This window comes from Chlamydotis macqueenii, chromosome 3 (genome assembly GCF_036417535.1).
Source record: "Chlamydotis macqueenii isolate bChlMac1 chromosome 3, bChlMac1.mat, whole genome shotgun sequence".
Classification (NCBI taxonomy): domain Eukaryota; kingdom Metazoa; phylum Chordata; class Aves; order Otidiformes; family Otididae; genus Chlamydotis; species Chlamydotis macqueenii.
The window spans coordinates 88,023,025-88,044,732 of NC_141558.1; the positions used below are offsets into that span (position 1 = coordinate 88,023,025).

The 21,708-nt window shown below is 40.4% G+C and overlaps 1 protein-coding gene across 1 annotated transcript in view; it reads right to left on the minus strand.

Moving 5' to 3' along the window:
- RASGRP3 (RAS guanyl releasing protein 3) overlaps nucleotides 1-21,708 on the minus strand; it is a 67,415-nt gene that overhangs the window by 27,310 nt on the left and 18,397 nt on the right. Inside the window, exons 2-5 of the mRNA XM_086745181.1 lie at nucleotides 3,717-3,907; nucleotides 2,075-2,177; nucleotides 1,351-1,413; nucleotides 116-247 (exon numbers count right to left, since the gene is read on the minus strand). Coding sequence (XP_086601307.1) covers nucleotides 116-247; nucleotides 1,351-1,413; nucleotides 2,075-2,177; nucleotides 3,717-3,786 — 368 coding nt within the window. The 5' untranslated portion in view covers nucleotides 3,787-3,907. The remainder of the gene's footprint in view (nucleotides 1-115; nucleotides 248-1,350; nucleotides 1,414-2,074; nucleotides 2,178-3,716; nucleotides 3,908-21,708) is intronic.

Sequence of the window (21,708 nt, forward strand, 5' to 3'; positions counted from 1 at the left end):
TTCTTTGCTCTCTCAAGATCCAGATGGCCCTTAATATTTTTATATTTTGCACAGAACTAGAATTCTGCTGTTACAGAGACAGAGAGAAAGATGTTGAAGCTCACAACATTCTTACATGCTGGAGATATCAATGAGATGGACGTGATCCTCATATCCGAGCTGGCTGGCTACTTCTCGAAACTCTTCAGTCAGACGAATCAGCCCAAGATCCAAGTTAAACTCTGCAGGAAATTCCAAAATCCAGTATCTGAAATCCACAGACAGTGGTTAAGAGATGCTCAGGGATTCAGGTGTAACATTCAGTGGCTGCATCTATGTACCTACATTTTATTTAATAGGAATCACAGGTATTTCAGACTCACTGGTCTTTGGGCATAGAGGGTGGACTTCCTCAGCTTGTTGCTGCTCTGATTATCTGTGATACTGAAGTGGCAAAAGCCACTTCATTATATAATTTTTACTTTATCATATAATTTCCTTTGATTGACCCACCACAGTACAACACAGCAGCATTCCTTTGAAAAGTAAAATTAAAGTGATACCTCAGGTGAAACACACAAAAGGCACACGCACGTGTCCTGACTTACACTGGCAGTTCTACCACGATAACCATGTAAACAAGATGTCTCCTCTGCTATTGAAGGGGGTATGGAAAACGCTTTATCAGTCCTGCTCTCAATAGCTCCCCTCATCTTTCTTCACAGTGATATAACTTAGTCCAGAAGAAGGAGGAAAAAATTTTTTTTTGAGGGAAGCAGGTTATATCATGTTAACTTAAAAATTCATGCTTTCTCATTTATGGAGAAATGTTCCTACATGAGCACAGCCTAACACGTGAGAGCTTTCCCATAGAAACAAGGTCAGAAACAATCGGTGTAAGGATCAGAACATACCCGAATTGTAATAGCTTTGGCATCACTAACACGCTCCCGTCATCATATATTACGTAGGGATGGCGTGAACTGAAGTCAGCAGCCCAGAGACAATCTTTCTCTACCACAGTAGATTACATCTTGAAGCAAAATGTGTCTCTCTTCTGTGTGGCACTGAACTAGTGTCCCTCTAAGAGGTGTCACACTCAAACACTAGGTAAATCATAGCACAAGTTTTCACTCAGCTTTTTAGCTCAATGCAGTTAAATATCTTAAAGATTGGATGGCTTCACTTAAACAACTGTTTTTAAAGCACAGAAATTCACTCTTCTCTAAGGACTCCAGATCAAGTAAAGAGGGGGGAAAAAAAAGCTTTACATTTCCATGGTTTAGTTTTAATCTTCACAAAAAGAAATTACATTGATAGTATTCACAGAAGTGTGAAAACAAAATGCTAGAGGACCAGAAGCATGCTTACCTCATTAAATAGCAGATCTTTAATCTGAATTCATTGCAGTTCTCCCCATTGGCATCTCTATACGTATCCCAGTTAAAGAAAGCTTTGTGTGCCTTGATTCAGTAATGTTGTTTTTATTCACAGAAGACTTTGACATTACACCAGTTGAATAAAGAAAAAAAAAGTATCAAACTAAACTTTTATTCTAGAGATAACCACAGTATACTCAGGTATTTCATTAACTTTCACGGCATCTATGGGGACATAGACAATTTCCTGGCTGCTACTTTGTTTTTTGCCCTAGCAAAATGCCTGTATTACACTGTTCTGAATATTCTGCTGAATGGTTTCTTGCCAGGTCTGGCTAAGCAAATATGATAATACTTCTGATTACTGATTTTTTTTCAGAGGCATAAATGACATGTAGGTGCTTAGCTACCACTGAAAGTTGATAGTAGTCAAAGGCCAGTCTGCTGTGATACATTTGAAAAGTTATCTTGGCCACCTATTTTCACTTATTGGAAGTTAAGGTAAAGTATGCCTCAGTATGCTTGTACATGCAGAAAAAGTTCACAAGCAGTAGCATAAAGAAGCTCATAGACTTCCATCTTTCAGGTTGGAGAAAAAAAAAACCTTCTAAACCTTGTTTGTCACTAATTAATTGACACATTTTTACATGCAATCACAGAAAAAAATCTGCTTTTGATGTTGTAATGTCGATCTGCAAGACTTTGTGAAAGGATATGTGGACAGAAGCTTGCCGGCCAGCTCTGTGGAAGGCAGATACCACCGGTGCATTAAAAGAAAGGTTCTTGGCAAATGGCTAGAGCACTGATTTCCTTTGTCATCTGCAAAAGAGAAACAATGAATTAACCAAATTATTCACGAATGGAAAGGAGCTTTTATTCTTCAAGTAGTCAGATAGAAAGGGTCAAAAGTGTAAATGTTGGCTCATTATCTACCAAATAGGTAGGAAACAAAACCAAAGCACAAAAATGCTCCTTTAATGACAATTATTGCTAGATTGTAGTGCTAGCTATTTAAAGGAAAAAAAAACCAAACAAACTGGTGTAGAAAACAGGCCATAGCTAAAAAAATGGGGTATGGATGGCACTATGCTAAATGTTATACAAAGAGACTGCCAGTAATCTGAAGAACAAACACAAAATTAGTCCCCTGAAAGATTGACTAAGAGATGATGTATATACAACCACTTCCAATATTTGTTTTATTGCAGCTTTATGGCTTTATTTTAACAATCAGACTGTTAAAAAATGGGTCTGCCTCAAAGAATTCAATGTCAAAGCAGCACCTCACATCTGTGCCCAGGGTCCCATCTCCAGCTGCCTTACAGACCCTTATGTCTTTGCAATGTAGCCACTGAAACTACAGAAAGAGTTATTCCCTGGCAGGCTGGCTGACCACCAATGTTCCTCAGCATCTGCTACCTTAGATTATTCTCTGTCTGTCACTCTTTTAAAAGACAGTAGATGACATGCATGTATGAAATGGGAACCATACACAGACTACACTTGTCAAAAGAGTGTGTACACAAGGAAGAGAGGTATGATTTCCAACAGACAACAAGTTTATGATCTCTGCTAATACTTTACTAAGTTTTAGAACAACACATTTCATGGTGGTCTACAGAAATGGATATATGGAGATTCACTATATTGAGTAGCAAGATCTGTCTGTCCCTCAATTATTTAATCTCTCTAACCTTTACACACTTGTTTCTCTCCACAAGAGAAAAAAAAAATAATACCTCATGCCAACCAAAAGCTGTCCTGCATTTCAAGAGAATCTAAATGTAGCTTTGTGAATTAAGGCCCCATTTCAAAGTGTTTAAGCCCATCCATGAACTCATCTGACTTCAGTGTGACATATGTCATTATTAATGGTGTTACGGATCAAGGTCTATTTTATCACTGCTTTCCCTCAGACCTGGTACATCACATTTTAATAAGAGTAAAAAGATTACATGAGCCTTAAGTCATATTCTTGCCAATTATTGCATGATGATTAGGAAAACCTTACAAAAAAATGACTGGTCAGAAAGGCAGCTGTGTAACCACTCAAGACGAAGATCGATGCCAGAAATAACTCATTGAATAATTCAACTAAACGCTCCTCTTGGTGAAGGCCAGAACTTAAAAACCACTATAGTCACCATTGTGCATTATCTGTATTAAGAAAATTTAATACAGTGTGCATATGATTAAAATTCTGGCCTGTGTGATTCTGGGCCAAAATGAAACATGGAAAATCTTACAGAACAGAAATGTTGTTTGGCAAGGGAAAGACTGGCTAAATCAGAGAACAGCAGGGGTTTTATTATAAGATAAATTTCAAGAACAGCAAAGTAAAATATTGAAAAAGCATACCAAACATTTCAATACAAGTGTTCAAAAGCTCATCTAATGTTGCAGCCTTCCCAAGCGTGTTAGACCCCATTGTCCTTTAATCGTTGTCAAAAAATAAGAGACATTTTCACCAAGTAGAAGGATGCTTCTTCAGCCACACAGCTTTTTCACTTTATTGTTGGTTGCATTTTCAGCTGGACTTCAAGGAAAATCTGAAGAAAGTAAGAGAAATCATAATCATATGACTATATGGAAGACACATCAAGATGCAACGTTTAGAGTTAAAGTCGTCTTTTCTATAAAATGTTTTTTCCCCACAGGACAGAGCATGTGAGAGTTCTGTGAGTTCTGTAAGTTCCAGCTTGTGTTTTCAAGTGTTGTCCAATTGTTTGTCCACTAGCACAAAATAAATCCATAGTTAGGGTCATAAAACAGAAACCAGATGGTAAATGAGGGCATGCATGTACAATGACGCACATTTTGTTCAGGTCATTTTATTTACACTTGATAAATCACTTTTTATTAATAACCCTGCTTTTATGTTTTTAAGCATAACCATTTCTTTTTCCTGAGGTTACCGGTTCATGGTAATGCTAATGGTTTTAATTGGCACAGACCACATAAAGTGTTTAATGAAGTTCACAGCAAACATTAAACTAGGAGGCAATTTTTCAAAGAACCTTAAGGTCAGCCCCTACAGCTTTTTAAAATAAATCTTCCCATGGCAGCTGAACACTCACAGAAAGCTGAACACATATAGAAACTTCTAAATTGTACCATATATCTACAATGCATTTAATTATCAAATATCCTTTTACCTGAAAGATGCACAAAATACTCTGTTACACATTTTCAGAAATATTTTTATATTTAAAGAAGAGAAGACATTAGTATTTTATTGTCTATCTGTGACTAAGCCCCACTACCGCCTGATCCCTAGCAGGTGTTTGCAATACGACAAACAATAACAAAGTACATCCAGCAACTTTTCTAGAAAAAAAAAAAGCCAAGAGTAGAGTTAAAACAGTCCTTGAAGCAAAACAATGAAAGAATTCAGAAAGTTTCTTTTTAGAAGTTGTTGCACATACATAACTTTTTTATGTTGGCCATGCAAAGCACTAAGGAACCATATAAATGCCTTAAGTCACCCACAAATACAAAGTTTTTCAAACCTACCATATCACAGACCTTGTACTGCAAATTCAGTCCTGGTAGGAGAGGCATCCTTCACTCTTTTTACTAACCCAACCTGACCTTCTCCCAAATGCCACTGTTAGGGGCACAGAGTGCTCTGAGCTCGGTCCCTGTGAGCTTGCAGCCCTGGAGACATCACCATGGGCTAGCCACCCAAGTGACACCAGCTTTGCTGGCCCTGCTGGTGCCACCTCAGCCAGCCAGCTCACACCCATGGCATGGGTAGGTATGCTCCCTCCTCAGCAAAAAGCAGGGCTGACAACAATCCCACCTCCCAGTAAGAGGAGAAAATGCTGCTCATTCAGGCCAGGTTCACACTACTGAACTGACCATGCCCAGAATGGCTCCCAGCTGCCGAGGCCAGCTAGCAGAGATTAGTCTGTATCTACACCAGTGAAGTCCCTCAGTCTCCCAGAGTTGGCACGTGCAAACTGCTGGCTGATGCTAATGCCCACCTGCACCTGAGATCCACTTAGGAGACCACTGGCTAGTCAGGGACCCTCCAGCATATTGCATCCCAGCACCTGGAAAGTGTCCCACAGTGGATAGTTCTCTGTAGACCCGGCTTCAGACCCGGTCTATAGACCCTGGTCCTGTAGGGCCCAGGCTGCTCTAAGCATGCAGCAGTGTTTTCCTTGGAAGACCTTAAAAATATACCATTCAGCCAAACATACTATTATTTTGAGATGGGTGCCTACAGCCAAGTTCTTTCTGGTCCCATCCAACAAATGATTTAGACATGACACACTTTTCCCTGAAGCTGAGAGAAGGACCCTGCAGGAAATAAGCAGAGCTCACCAAGGAGGGAGTTTCTACAAGTCAGTGCACACAGGATGCTGCAGCAGCCCAGGTCAGCCAACAGGAAACATAAGCAGAGAGGTGCAAGCATCACTCCTGCCCCACCAGTGCCTTCCTCCTAGCTGGAAGAAAGCACCTTCCTCTGTTTGTTTGGTTGTGCAGAACTCCCTTTTGAAGGAACACACACCTGTCTTTCCAGGAATCGAGCAGAGCTCCTACTTAAAATGAATTGAGGGAAAACTACTCCTTTCACACAGCAGTAAGCAGCCAGAGCAGTCACCTAAGAAAAAGGGGAAGATGGGTTCAGAGTGGTACATGGCTTTGAACCCATGCTTGGCATTGTAGCAGAAGGCATCCTAACAGTTAGGTGTGAGGCTAGACTGGGCAGCCCAAACCCCTCCTGCTAAAGCTGTGCCATCGCACAAAATCCAAGTTGTCTGAAGTGAACCAGAGAAGAATACAGGGAGATGTGTGGCTCTCTAACCTTCTGGTCAGGCCACACATGAGCCAGGGTCACCCTAGGTTCAGTCTTTCTTCTCAGGATTGTTTATGTATTTAAAGAGGAAAAAACAAAGTAGAGCATTTGCGTGGTTTACTTGCTTTGAGAGTTAGCCAGCAGCTGAGCAGTGTTTCTTGACTTTGCACTTTGGCACCTAACTTTTGCTAGAATCCCACTTTGGACATGTTTGTCCTTTTTGACTATCCCAAAATCCTTCTCTAAGTGCTTAAATTACTGGCTTGATTTTTCACAGAGCCAGCTATCTAGTTCTTCTAACTTCATCTGACTTAAGGTTTTTTACAAGAGGAGAAAAACAGAATAAATTTTAGATTGGCTATTTCAAAATATTTTCTAGTCAGCTCTTTAAAAAATAGAATTGAGAAAAACTACCGCATTTTCTGCCTATCCCTTGAGAATTGCTGAGCATGAAACATAGGAGGGGAAGAAATTTGATCTGCCTTTTCATTTTTGTTAGTATTACCATCCTCTATAATATAGAGCACAGGAGAGTATCATTCCTGTCTTCTGTTGGCAACAGTATTAAGGCAGTTATATAGGAATCAACAAATAATGCTCCATGTAAAATAGTAGGATTTTTAAAAAATTACATGACAACTACTTAACCAGTAGATACCTAGATCCTGATGTTACTGTACCATCCTCCCAAACAGCCTATCTGACTACTAAAGGATTTTATTCTCCTAATGCTTCTGAAAGAAGAATAAAACGTTTCCACTGGAGGAAGAATTAGCTGACTGGGGCTAAGCCACATGTCCACAGCTGAGCCAAAACCTGATATCACATCTCTTCACTGCAGACTCCAACAACCACAACGATTACATCATTATTTGTGTGATTAAGCACTGCTGTTCTACTAGAACAATAAATGTCTTGTCTATACCATGCCACAATAGTATCCAACCACATCAACACCTCTAGAGACGGATGAGTAAAACACAACTATAAATTTAACCTACATCAATTAAATAAATTATATTTTGATATTCAATGGTTCGACACATGAGCAGCACAAAAAAATAATACATGTAATAATACATGTATATAATGTATGTAGATACATGTATAATAATGTGTATATATATAAATGTGTAATATATGTATATAATACATACCTAAAATACGGGTAAAGAATTGAAATCTTTGAAATAAGTGGTTACTATTAAAAAATTGATTGCCAAAGAGGCAGCTGGACTTCCAAATAAAGATAACCTAGAGAATCTCTGCCCCTAGGTGCTTCCTAATGTAACTCTGAGACATCTCATCATCATCCAGCTGTTTCAGGAGGATTCGGGAAAGCTGGATAAGAAAAACAGAGCTCATTTAATGAGATCACAGAGTTAGTGAATGACTGCATACTACAATGAAATGAAAAAAATATATTTTTATCTTATAATGGAATTATAAATCCTATTTGGTTTACTGTGGTTAATAGAGGCTATTAAGGACACAGGAGACTCAATCCCCCACAACTATCCATTCTCATTCCTTAATCAGGTCACCTGAAATGACGCACTTCACTAGGGAAGTGCGGGAACCCACCATATGCTGGGAAGGGACTTCAGGGCAACAGTCAGGAATGGGTGAAGGATCATAGGAAAAGGATCAATATAAGCCTTAGTGATCCCTTAAAGCCTGCAGCTTTGTCTAAAGGACCCCCTTCATTTAGGTAATAGATACAACCACAATATTCGCATGAACCAATTCATGGTATCAGACATGTCATACTTTATTTCATGAAGTTTTACCATCATTGGATGTGCACTTCCTACGTAGGGTGAAAGCAGAAACACCTGCAGTGATGTGCCCAGAGGGCAGAAGTTCGCGATGGACTGAACTACAAGACACAGAATCACTTCCAAGTGTCGCTGTCACCCCAACCGCCACATGCACACAGACAGTTGCTTTGAGCAGATGGCTTTCCTTCGCGCTCTTCATGCAGGGTAACTGCATTTTGTGTTCAACATTTTGGAAGTCTTGAGATGGCACTATTATGGACTTGATAGATGAATTTAAAATGAGCGTGTAGGCTGTGAGCACTTGAGACAGATGTGGTCAGGTGTAATACATTAGTTTTTAAAAGAAAGAGGATACTCTGCCAGTAAACTTGCGGTCTTATGCAAAAGCATCAAACGGTGTGAACAGAGTGGGCAGAATGCAGTCAAGTTTTACATGCTGGCTACTGTCGTTAGTAAAACCAAAAGACATAACTTTTACTGCTGGAGGCTACTAAGGGGAGGTCCACACCTACAAGTTATGGCAATTTAACTAATATTAAAACGTCAAGCCAGCACAAATCCCTGTGTGGGCACTTGCACATGGATTTCAAGCAAATTATATTGGTTACAGGTGCAAGCTAAACCAATAAGTCGGGTTTAAATAGGCTTAAATTTGACATACAGAGTAATATTTATTTAGCTAAATGAAATTTAAACAGCTTTTTAGCCAAGCCAAAGTAAATGTACATGTAGCATTTTCTCCATTAATTAAAAGTAGACTATTTTCCTTCTACTTAGGGACAATAAATAGAGCCACACGCAAACAGTTCAACTTTGACACAGAGGCACCTCTATGGGTCTCAGTTTATCCATAAACTTTCCAGAGGCCTGCAGGCAGGAGACTCATATTCTTTACAAGATTAGGACATTCTTGGGGGTTTATGTAAGCCAGACCTCCCCTTGTCTCCCCCTCCTCCAAGCCTGCACAACACATCACTGAATGCTTGCATTAAACAGCTTCCACCCGGCTGCTGGAGAAAGAGTGCTAACCGTGAGCAGCTCAACAGGGAAATCGAATCAGGCAGCACACAGAAAAAGAAGCAAAGAAAAAATTAAAAGTCTTATGAGAAGGCTTAAGGGTAACTTCCCTTGCTACACCTTTTTCCTTTATCCTGTCTTGCTCACATCCAGGGCAAGCTCTTCAGGACAGAGTTCATCTGCTACCTGGCAGATGTAGTGGAGGTTCTCACAATGAGGCCCTTTCTTGTGATTAGTCTCTGCGCATATTAGTGTCATTACCATAATAAGAATCCCAGCTGGGACACATAACGGTTGCACCTTTGCCTACACAGGTGCAACTGAGACATCTGTTTGGGTTCAAGTCAACACAGGTCTTAGGTTGCCTAACGCATGGTTCCTGAAGATTTTCCCCTCCAAGCAGTCAAATATTTTTTGTAGAGGGTCCATACCAGTTTATTTGTTACAGTATACACAAGTAAATTTCTAGAAACCTCTGAGCTAGTGACACACGTGGTCAGGTTTCTCTAGTGTCTGACACATGCTGAAGCTGTGCTAGGCAGGAAGGGGCTGTGATGCTGGGCTGTCAGGCAGCTTCATGCCACCACTTCTGTCCTAGTCCATGACCTCAACAATTACATGCAGCTGGCTGCAGGATGGCACATCTGGCTTACCGATGAAGTTTGTCATACGGAGTGGACACAGGAGAAGGGAGAGATTGTGGCACTGTTCCGTGAATGCAAGACATAAACCTTGCTGGGGGCAGGAGAGGAATGAAAATGAAATATGAGAGTCTTGGGCTCATCTGATGTGACTCACCACTACTAATTCACCTCTGCTACACACCTTCAGACAGTGGTTATGCAACAAACCACAGTAACTGTCTGCACCCTGTTACCTCGATTCACTCTTCTTCTGGATCAAAGGGGAACTTCAAAAGACACTAAACAGAGTGGGATGTTTGTGTCTCAAAAGGGAGGATGAAGGGGATGGCTAAGTGTACACTGCTGGTGGGCGGATAAAGCCAAACCTGATATTAACAAGAGACCGGGCACAGGGGATGTTAGTGGCTCCAGAGCATTAAGTTTCACCTACTCCATTTCATTCACCTACCCTAAACCACTGTAATTTCTGTGGTGGGTTGGCCCTAGGTAGCAGCCAAGCACCCACACAGCCACTGGCTCAATCCCCACCCACCTCAGTGCAATGAGGGAGAAAACAGGAGGAACACGAGCAAGAAAACTCACAGGTCAAAACAAAGGAGGGGAAATCACTCACCAGTTACTGGCATGGGCAAAACAGATTCAACTTGGGGAACTGAATTTAATTAATTGTTCGTTAATATGAGTATTTAATTACTCATTGGAGTATTGGGAAACAAAGAAGACAAAAATTAAACCACCTTTCCTCCCACTTTCCCATGCTCAGCTTCACTCCAGACACCTCTCCTTCCCCCTTGTTATTGCTGTGGGTTGTACCTCGTCCCTTTGGTGAGGCAATGAGCAGTGCAGGAGGTCAGGGTCAGTACACAGCAGATTCTCTCTGCTCCTCCTTCTTGCTTTTGTCCTGTGCTCCAGCATGGGTTCTCTATGGGCCACAGTCCCTTCAGGGAAGTAACTGCTCCACCACAGAGCACCTCCTAGTCCTCTGACCTTGTTATTCTCTCTGTTCTTCCTCTGTCTTTCCCTCTGCCTCTCCATTTACTTGTTTCCTCCATGTTCCGCCTCCCACCTTGGCATTTTCTGCCTTTTCATGTCACTTCCAGCCCAAACTATTCTATGATTCTGTTTTCACAGAGGTGCTACCAACTTGGCTGATGGGCCTAGCTGTGGCCTGTAATGGGTCCCTTGCAAAGACAGCTGGAAGCAGCTGTGTCCAGCACAGGGCCCCCTCCCACAGAGGCCATCTTGCAGCCCCCCTGCTGCCAAAACCTTGCCATTTATATCCAATATAGCCTCTAAGGGATGAGCATTTGTTGCCTTACCACAGAAGTATGTAAGTCATAAATTGTCAATATGTTATTTCATTATGCTTTACTCTGAGAGAAGAGTTTGCTGGGCTAAATATTAACTTTGAAGTTATCACGGGTCACCCAATTAACACAGAAGGGTATTATAAACGGTTTTGAGATCCAGACATCTACTCTTCTACAGGAACAGAGGTTAAAAGAAACCAAGTGGGTATATGGATCTGCTCATACAGACTACCAAACTCTTAGTTCAGAGCCAAATAATTCCTTGTGAAATTCATAAATAAGCATATGGGATATGATACACGCTGAATTAACATAAAGGAGAAGCTTACAGAAATCATGAGGAATGCTAATGGACAGTCACATGATCAAATACTTCCAGTAACCAGAAAGTCACCTGATTAAGGCTTGAACTGCTTAGACAGCATTTGCTTTAGCACTCTTATCTCCTTCTGTGAAATATAACCAAGATGGTTTCTGAGATAACAGAAAAAAAACCAATTTTCCTCACTTACAAACCCCCTAAAATAATGGATAACTCAATAACTGGATTTGTAAAAGCAGCAAAGGTTTCATTTTCAACTGCAATTCCAGTGCTTTATGGAACTGCTTATCTACCATACTTCATGTTTTTCCCATCCACTTCTACATTTGTTTCCTCAATTTACCATGTTGGCATTTGTGGCTGTAACTGTAACTCCACGTAATGATGGCAGTAAAATCTGAACACACATCCTTGAATTTATTCCATGAACTATGATAACCACATCTTACTTCCACTTTCCAGGGATCAAGGTAGTACAATTGTCTAAAACGCATCAGGTTCAAAGGAAAAGCTAAAGGAAGATTTTAATTCATCTTCAAAAGGAGGAAAACTTTCAGCCACACTTCTCAGTAGATTTGTCACAAAAATTGTTTTGCAGCAAAAATAAAATTACAAATATCAGACACTTGATTAATGTGTGTATGACGCCAGGGGATGCAGCTCTTCTGAGAATCTCTGCCCTTCAGACATGTTAATCTTCGCCACCAAGCACAAACCATTAAGAGAGAACAGGTAACAGCAATATGAGTTCATATACTCCTTTAATCCAACATTTTTTCCAAAGTTGTATCAATACACTGTCAATACCTCTCACAAGTTATACTGCTGCCTGTAAGCCTTAAGAGAAACTCTTGGCAATTAGCTTTATTATTCACAGACTTGCATACAGCTCTTCACAGTCTTTCATGAGTAAGTGTTGTTTGTTAACCTAGTCACATAGGTCAACTGAGGGAAAAAAATCCCACCTTATCAGCATACATTCCTCACTGGTTACACTGGTGTATGCCTTTCATGAGTGTGGACCAGCCCAAGAGAAACCATTTTTTAACTTATTTTAAAACAGATACAGGGAAATAATCAACCCCTCAGTTCTGAAAGACAAAGACTCAGTATATTTATTATCATACATCTGTTACAAAATATTTTAATATTTTATTATTATTTACCATTGCCAGCTATATTCTCTTACAGTCAACCTAGAAAAATCACCCTGATTTATTATTTAGATTATTAAGAAATCCTAGGTTCTATTTATCTAGGCCTTCTGATATGTTCAGCTTGGAGATTTACATTTCCCCCCACGAAGCTTATTTTGTCTTACTTTTAACTAAGCCAAAATTCTTCTATAGTAGTATAGTCCCCGGGTTGTGTTTTCTTCCAAACCTGTTAAATCTTCCAAGACTTATGACAGTATTAAGAGTCAATGCTACTTTCAGTCTCACAACACCTTTCGATCAATTTTAAGGCAAAGAGGAGCCATAAAAGCCCCTAACGTGTATTAAAATTCAGTAATTTGGTTTCAAAGTTCTTGTCTGATAAAGTCATGGCTCCCAAATTGATTTTCCCTTTGAAGAAGCTTTTTCACTCCATGTAATTCTGTCATTTCCCGTTATTTCTCACTGCAGACTAACTGCTCATGGCACAGGACTTTCTACGCCCACCCTGGCAGACAGCCCCATTGCAAACATCTGCACCACACATTACCATGATGCCACAGGAATTACAGACATGGACGGAGCTTCTCAAGCACGTCAAGCTTTACAGGCATGTGCTGTCACCTGAACAGCAGAGATTATAGCTAAGTGCCTCAGCAAACAAGATGCTACACCACATTCCCTCTTCCCTTTTCCATCTCTGTGGCTATATGGTATCAAGAGAAGAGAAAATGACTATCTGCAGTCACAGATACCAGTGAAGGGAAACTTCAGCACCTCCTACCTACCTCCTGCCGGCATTGATGCCTGATGCCGGTATCTGATTTCCCACTCTTTCTGGTTTCTAGCTGAAGAACAACTGCAGTTACTTTACACCTAATAAAAGCAAGTCTTGTGAAGAAGGGAGGTTAAGTGCATGTTTATTTTTCCCTCTTCGTCCCTATTGTCCCATACATTACCTCACATCTCTCCACATGAATTCACAACTTATACCTATCCTGGTTTGAGGAGTGGCCTCCCCGTGAAACGAGAGCAGATCTGCTGCTGGCCTTTCCTCCTGCGACTACAATCAAAACATGGGGCAGCTTCAGAAATATCTCGACCACACATTTACAGCCTGGGAAGTACTTATCAGTGCAGTAAACTGAAGGCAGCAACTAGCAAAACAATAAAGGCAGGAAAGGGCTTTCAGAGACTTAGGTAATGGGAAGCTGGATGTCTGAGATGGTGCAAGACAGAGTTAAAAGGACAGAGGGGCAGGACAGAACTTTGGCTCCTTTTGCTCATTTGGCTGTTATGGTGCATTTCTAATGGAATCATTCTTCATTTTCCCTTTGATGAATGTAGAAAATGGTTCACATGTAATCGCTATTTCCCCACAGACGGGCTAAGCTTCTCTCCCAGACAAAGAGAGAAACTAGACCAGTTGCTAATGGTCAGTAACTCTTCTCACTCCGTTGTGGCACCTTCCCATTCATGTGAGAGCAGTTGCTCTTGAAAGAGAGAATGCAAATTAAAACCGTATGCTAGAAAACACTGACAGACACACATGACAGTAGACAGACCTGCTGTGTGATCCTAGGAACTCATGCAAATTGCTGTCTGCTGCACACTCACATGAATCAGGGATGCCTGCCGTGTGCGGTGCTGCAGTTTTGCATCTGCAGAAGTCACTGATGACTCACAACTCTCAGGTAGGCAGGCGTGCAAAAAAAGCTGGTAGAGTGAAAACACAGCCTGGAGGTCAGGAGAGATCCATCATCTTTGCAAAATTCTGTCAGTAGATGCTGGACATAAAAATACAGAAGCAGTTCCTTACATCTAATTATTTTCTATGAGTTTCCCTTGGGAAGATTGGTGAAACAATGGCAGGCTTCCAATTTCTTGATGCAAAGAGAGTATTTTAAACACAGGCATACAGTGTTTCTTAAGCCATTTTAGAGGTTTTTAAAATAGTAAACCTCCAACAGAGAAGAGCAGGGATCCCAGGAACTCCTTCTAGAGTGTCTGACCAGGTTTTGTACTTTCTTTCAGAGGTAACAAAGCAACCGCCAGTCAGCTGACAAAACCTTGTTTCCTTACTAAGCAGCCTAGTAGGAAACATACACTGGTGAGTACGACTGTATGAAAACACCAGCCAGCTTCTAAAACTGTTTACGACACAAGAAGTCTACAGAGTACAGGATACAAGAACAGCATCACCACAGTTGATTCTGATATCTAAGCTTTTGGAACAGAGTGAGTTTTATTAATAACCAGGCACCTTCCTAACAATGAGACAATTTGCAGCCAACAAGTTAAATGCATTCTTCAAAAAGAGAGCAACACAGAAATTTCTCATCAAAAGAGTTGAAACACAGATGCTATATATATCTATATATATAAATATACAGAACAGAAAGACAATTAGAAAAAGGGGAAAGAGCAGTGTAAAAAAAATTCTCAAAGAAAAAAGAGGAAAAACATCTTACAGCTTACATTAAACAAGTAACTTTGATCTTCAGTTTGCTAATATTATTTCAGTAGTTAAATATTTACTGTATGAAAGAATATTTAACACAGGATTGCAGTTACACAAATATCCCACTTCCAACAACAGGACTTCAGAGAAACAAAACCCATTGGTTAAGTTAGCAGTGCTCACGTCTTAAGATACAACACTGTAATTTTGTAAACCTCATGTATTTGTAGTGCAACGTGTATTTTCTGCCGAAAAGAGTAGGATATGCAGAAAATTAAAAAATGCATACTTTGTAGAGATGCTATGCCAAAGATTCACTGTTACTTGAAAAGCAGCAAGAGCAGTTGCTGTAGCTGTAACAGCTGAGAGTCACATACTCCACCAAGGATCTTTTTGGCTGTGTGGATAAAACCCCTTCACTTAACCGGTAGCGTAATACCTTTGCAGTGCCTGGTTCAGGCCATCCCAAACACTTGTCGCCTTCACAAGTAACTTCGAAGACACCTATTAAATTAATCCAAGCCTGTTTGCTTTGTATTTATAGAGGAAATTGCTACCTATTGCCTCCTTAGCATATATTTATCAAATCTAAGGAGCTTATCAGAACTTCTTGAAGGATCTGCTTAACGCAAATAACGATTAAAAAATCCCAATGATTCTGTGGCTATGTGGTAAAGCTAACATGAAGTGAAAAAGTGGTCAAGTAAGGAGAGGAAATTAAAATACGGGAGGTGTTAGGAAGAACTTGATTTAGAAGCTGAGATGGAGACTTAGGGACTTATTTTCCCTCCCTATTGCAGCCAGATTTTCAAACAGCTCCCTCATTTTCAAGCTTATTTACAGGAATGAATCATATTTCCATAAGCACTAGTATACCAGATAACTGTGCCCAAATCAGAATTTACACCAATTTCTGAATCAATATAATTCAATCAGTGCAACAACCCCAAAAGGAACAGATTTTGAAAACCAGGGTATGATTCTCAGCCTGGTCTCTCACTTCTCACCTCCTCACCCCAGAAGATGACTGTCTAGAGCTTTTCTACATTTTCAATATTAAAATTCCCAAATGCCCAATGGTGGGCTTCAAGAAGCCTATCAGAGTCAGCAACAACAAGCAGCTCCCTGTTTAGGTCAGTCCTAAATCCTTTTGGGATATGTGCGCCAGAAACTCTTCTGCCTTGCCTGTGGCAAGCATCCTCTGGTCACACCTAGCACCTCACTCCCGTAATAGATAGGTGCAGCTGTGATGCCCAAGCTCTCTACCCAAGACCTCTGAACACTGCATAAGGCTGTGAGAGATACAGGATCAATTCTTCCCATTAGCGGAAGGATTGCAAATCTGCCACCGTCTTGGCTGAAACTACAGAGTAGATTTACCAGCACCAGACATCAATGAAATTCCATATTAAATTTAAAAAATTAGTTTCTGTGGGCAACAGGGAGAAAGCAGGCAAGAGCATGACTGTATAATTTAAGGGGAAGAGCACTCACTGAAGAGGCGAGAAAAAAAAGTGAATTCCAGTTCCTGCCCCAATGCCTACTTAAGATAAAAATATACGGACAGTCATTAGGGCAGGGCCTGGAAACCAAGAGTTTTAGGAAGGGTGGCAGCTGTTGCAGGAAGTATGTGTTCATGAATTCGGTTAAGTAGAGCATGAGTAAGCAAGCTAAAGTAGGCAAGACATCTTTAGCAGTGGAGATTATTATTAGTCCTTTAAGGAAGCTATTTCCTGAACAGTGTGATAAGGGTGGAATGTCATGGCTATTCTGATTTGGATGACAAAAATCACTATATATCCAGATAGTAAGTTGACTTAAGCCCTAGTTTAGCAAAGATTTTCTGACGTAATTTGCCCCACTGGTAATCAATTACATATTTGCATAAACTGGTTTTTTTTTTAACTTCCCACTAGCAACACCAGAAATTTCCAGACAAGCTTTGGGTTTAAACACTGGGTGACTGCAAAACAAATTGAACTCACCAATGCATGCCATGTGAACCAGCACCAAGATTATGGATTGGGTGGACCTAAATTAATTATGGGTTATGAATGGAAGCCTATCTGTGATAATCCTATTTCAGATTAAGGAAATTCAGTTTGGTGAGATGAGAATTTAAGATGGGGAAATACAACGTCTTTTTAAAGAACATAAAGAATATAACATCATGACAAATAATATAACATCATGACAAGGAATATATGCAACCTTGGGTCATGTATCAAAGGCAGCCTCCAGTTCAATCTATTTGGCCATATCATGTATGGCTTGCTTAAATATTAGCCTCTATGACTGATTCCTACTCTGAAAACCACCAACCTGCTTCAGGCATGGGGAGCAAAATATACTTCAAAGGGAATGGGAAACTCTTATTCATCTCAGAGATCCTGTTCCTGCACAGACTTCCTGCACTCCAGACTCTCCCTCTCGCCACTCTGAGTGGAACCTCTGTTTCCATAGTAGGGGTTGAAAAGAAAGGCAGTTTTAACAGTAGTGGAAGGAGTTGTATATGGAAATGCATTGATATACATAACATATAATATCAATACATATTAGTTACTAGTGTATTAAGCTTCCTGCTTAATACTAGTGCTGACTCACTAATATTAAATTTGTGGTAATTTAAGATAATACAGTTATTTTCTGTTTGCAGGAACTAAATATATAGAGTATTTGAACAAGAATTAGTTTCACTAATCTTGCACAGATTACCGTGCCTGGCAGGTTCTTAAGATGTTGAAGCCTTTTCCCCTTGCCTGAGAAACTCCAGATCATTAGTAAAGAGAATATGCATAAATCACAGGTGGGAGAGTACAGTGTAGAGAGAGTCAAACCATTTCATCTATTTAAATGTGGTCAGAGGACAATGCAGCAAGGGGAGCAGTTACTCAGAGAAGTGAGACAGCAGATGGCCACCAAAACAACCAGAGTAATTCTCAGGGGTAGTCGTATTTTCTGCTGAGCTGTAAACATCAGTCATGTGGGTATTTCCACACGCCCACACTTTTATCCCGACCCCATACACGCTTAGCTGTAAGCTGAACTTTCTGACAGGACCACTCATGAGTTCAGCTCAGCAAATACCTATGGATTTGCAGGATCAGTCTTTGTATCTGAACTGGACTCACAAAGTCTGTTTTGTTGATATTGCCAGTGCTTGTAGCTGATATTCTTTTACCTTTGTTACAAGAGGAAATTTCTCCCCTGTCCCACTGTGTTTAATCTGGTGGTCAGGTGGTTTTTAGATATGTCACACCAATAAGCAAACCTATTAATGAAAAAGTACTACTGCACTGGCTAGTCACACTGGATATTAAAAATGCAGAGAAGAATGATGAACAGCAAAAATCAGAAGACCTGAGAATTTGTTTTAGCTTTTTTATTCAAACACGCAGGTATAAGACATTGCCATTCCTACCTTAAGAGAAGGCCAACGTGAAAACATGTCTATCAAATTTAGTGGTGAAAAGTGATTGTACCACATATATGTTAACGGAAAACACTCTGTGCGAGTTGTTTAGAGTACCTATACAAACGTTCTGTAGCCAGGCCTGGACAGCTTAGGAAAAAGAGAAAACCACACAAGTACCCCTTCATTATTTTAAAAAGTAGTTTCCTCTCTTTATTCAGGAACATCCTGGGAGTGGCTGCTCTGTATAATGGCATTTTCAACTACAGAGAGAGGCTGGCAAAACTGCAGTTACTCTTCAGCTAGATGTTTTGCTATAGAGCAGAAATATACCAATTCAGAAGACACTAAGGTTGCCCTGATCATTTCCTCAAAGTAAAGGAAAATTATTTAATAGGAACCTCACAAGGCTCTCAGTGACACGAGTATGCACTGAGTTGCTGCGGAGGGACAGCAATCATGATGCTGTTACCGAATCTCCTCCAATATGTAATAAAAAAAATTCCAAGATGAACAATTTCTGTTAGGTATTGGACTTTCTGAGATGCATCAATGGGAAATGCAAGGGCTGAGAACTTCCCCTAACAAAGCACGCTGAAATTGAATTCATGTACTTCATGCCTACGCAGACCTGCCTTGACTTACACAAACTCAATGGGGGGTATATTAAAAAAGCTGAGCACATGTTCCTGTGAGATTAAGATATTATAAAATAATATAAAAAGAGTGGTGGTACAAGAGGTTGTGTCTTCCGCTCAAGCGCAAAACCAGTGTGTGCCCCAGTGGTGTCCCACAACATGTGCTGCAGTAACAGATGTTGCAGTAGGAATTCATCAGAAAAGCCATGAAGTGAGAAGAGCCTGAAGAGTACAATCCTCCTGTTTCTCAAAGCACACCGTCTGTGTTTAACAGTAAGTATCCCTACCAAAATGGCTTAGTGATAAGTATTGAAACAACTGCACCCTTGAGAATCTTGTAATGTTGATAATGTTATTTTGTGGATAGAGGATTTAGAAGTCTAGTTAAGAGTCTTGAATTTCATTCAAAATAAGATACAGTAATGAAAGCTGGAAGCTGTAAATGAAGCAGGATTGTTGACCTTAAATTTTGCAGATCTGAATAACGAATTATTTTCCTTTCATTGTAAATGACCTTAATAATCAATAGTATAGAGACACAAAACAGAGCTATCTCACCACATTTCTTTTAGATAATTCAGTGACTGCTGTGACAACATGTTTTCAGACATATATTACCTGAAGGAGAGTTCTGCAGTACAGCTATCTAGTTTCTACCATGCAGTCATCACTAGTTCCCTTTAATACTACACTTAATTCCTAGGGATGCCTGAGAATAAAATCAGTTGGACAAGAGGCACACATAGGAGGCTTGTAATCCAGCTAATGCAGAACCATATGGCTTTACATCAGTCTTCTGCACCAACCCTGACACTGTAGTTGTGCCAGAGATAGGGAAGAAGATACAGCAGGAACAGTTTGAGCTTCTATTTTCTGGTGATTTGGGCTTTAACTTAGGTTCAAAGCACAGTCCTTCAACAGACCTTTTGATCTGACTGGGCAGCTTGCTTAGCAGAGAACATTCATCACAAGCACAGACTCATAGAATGGTTTGGATTGGAAGGGACCTTTAAAGGTCATGTAGTCCAACCACCCTGCAAGGTGCAGGGACATCTCCAAGCAGATCAGGTTGCTCAGAGCCCCGTCCAACCTGGCCTGGAATGTTTCTAGGGATGGGGCATCCACCACCTCTCTGGGCAACTTGTTCCAGTGTTCCACAACCCTCAGTGTAAAAAAATTCTTCCTTATACCTAGTCTGAATCTACCTCCTTCTATTTTAAAACCATTACCCCTTGTCCTATCACAACAGCCCCTCCTAAAGCGTTTCTCCTAGTCTTTCTTACAAGCCCCCTTTAGGTACTGGAACGCTGCTATAAGGAACACAAAAAACAATGTCTGGAAACGAGCACACCATGGCATAGTCTTACCCAAAATGAAGAATTCCTACAATTCTGAAAACAAAAAGTTATTCTGGGATCAGAATAAAAAAGCAAGAGTGGACCACTTATTCTCCCTGCGCCACACGGGATGGAGACCCAGAGAGGCCTGAGGGGCCCCACTGCAGCCAAGGTTCCCGGGAGACTACAGACTCGTGAGTGTAAGACCAAGCACCTCAGGGTCCCACAGGCCTGCTCCACGCATGGCGTTGAGGGCCATCTGTGTGGGAGGGCTGCAGTGTAACCGCAGCCTGATAGTACTTGAGCTCTTGGTTCAAAGGCAGCCTACCCTCAGAGACGTAAACAGGCAGGAAGCCAGGCAGACTTCTGGTTTTGCGAACAATTGAAACTGATTGACATTTTCCTATAAAATTTCCAGTTAACTGGCAAAGCCATAAACTACAGTTTAAAAGAAAAACAAAAGTTTTCATGGAGAAATAAAGTTTCTCTTTCTTATGTGAAAAGTCTTTGAATAAGGATTATTCTTCCCATCTTTAAAGGAGGGACCACGTGATTCACAAAACCTGCCAGTGTTTACCCTTTGTCCTGTCCAAAAAGCCTGAAATTCAGGCTTTTTGACTTGATATACACCTTCCTCAACACGACTCCACTGCTCTCTACCTCTGCCCCTGTTTAACCTTCCCCAAAGCACCCGGCATCCCTCAGTCGCATCACGTATCGAGCTCCGTCACCCACTTATTTGTTCCCATTCCTCCTAAGTCTTCCTCCAAAAGACCTAATTCATCTCCATGTAAATAATTGATTAAAAGTTCCTTTATATATAACTTGTACTCTGATTCTTATGTTTTAAAGCAAAACTTCAGACCATAACACTCAAAAATTATCAGATGGGGAAATCAATCATTCATGAAGCAAAAACATTAAAAATGCAAGTATCCAAAAATAAATGGAATTAAAAACTTGGAGATATATAGGAGACTCGCTCCCTGTTTTTAGGGAGGATTTTTTCAATATTCACAATCTAATTATGCATTATTATCCAGAGTAACTCAATTATATCTTAATCAGTGCATCTTCACCATCTTCCCGTATTTCTCTGCTTCTATCTTTTTCTTTCCAAAAAATCTCTTAATTCACCCCCAAAAGGTAACCAGTCACAAGCAACTTTCTTCAGAGCAATCACACTACTTTGAGGGAGTACCTCTGTCAATTTCTTACATAAGTGCTTTTAAGCCAAATACTGAAATTACTCTGTACTCAAGTTGCATCATTACCTATCGACAAGCGCTACAGAAACAGGAAAATATGTTCATCATAAACAACCTATTCACACCATCATCTTGAGTAAGTAAGCACCATTTTCCCTCCCCAGCTAGCATAAGGACAAAACACCGTACCTGTCTTGCTCCTGCAAAAGCAAAACCAACACTATTGTTAATCACAGATCAGAAAAATATAGGCATTCTGAGC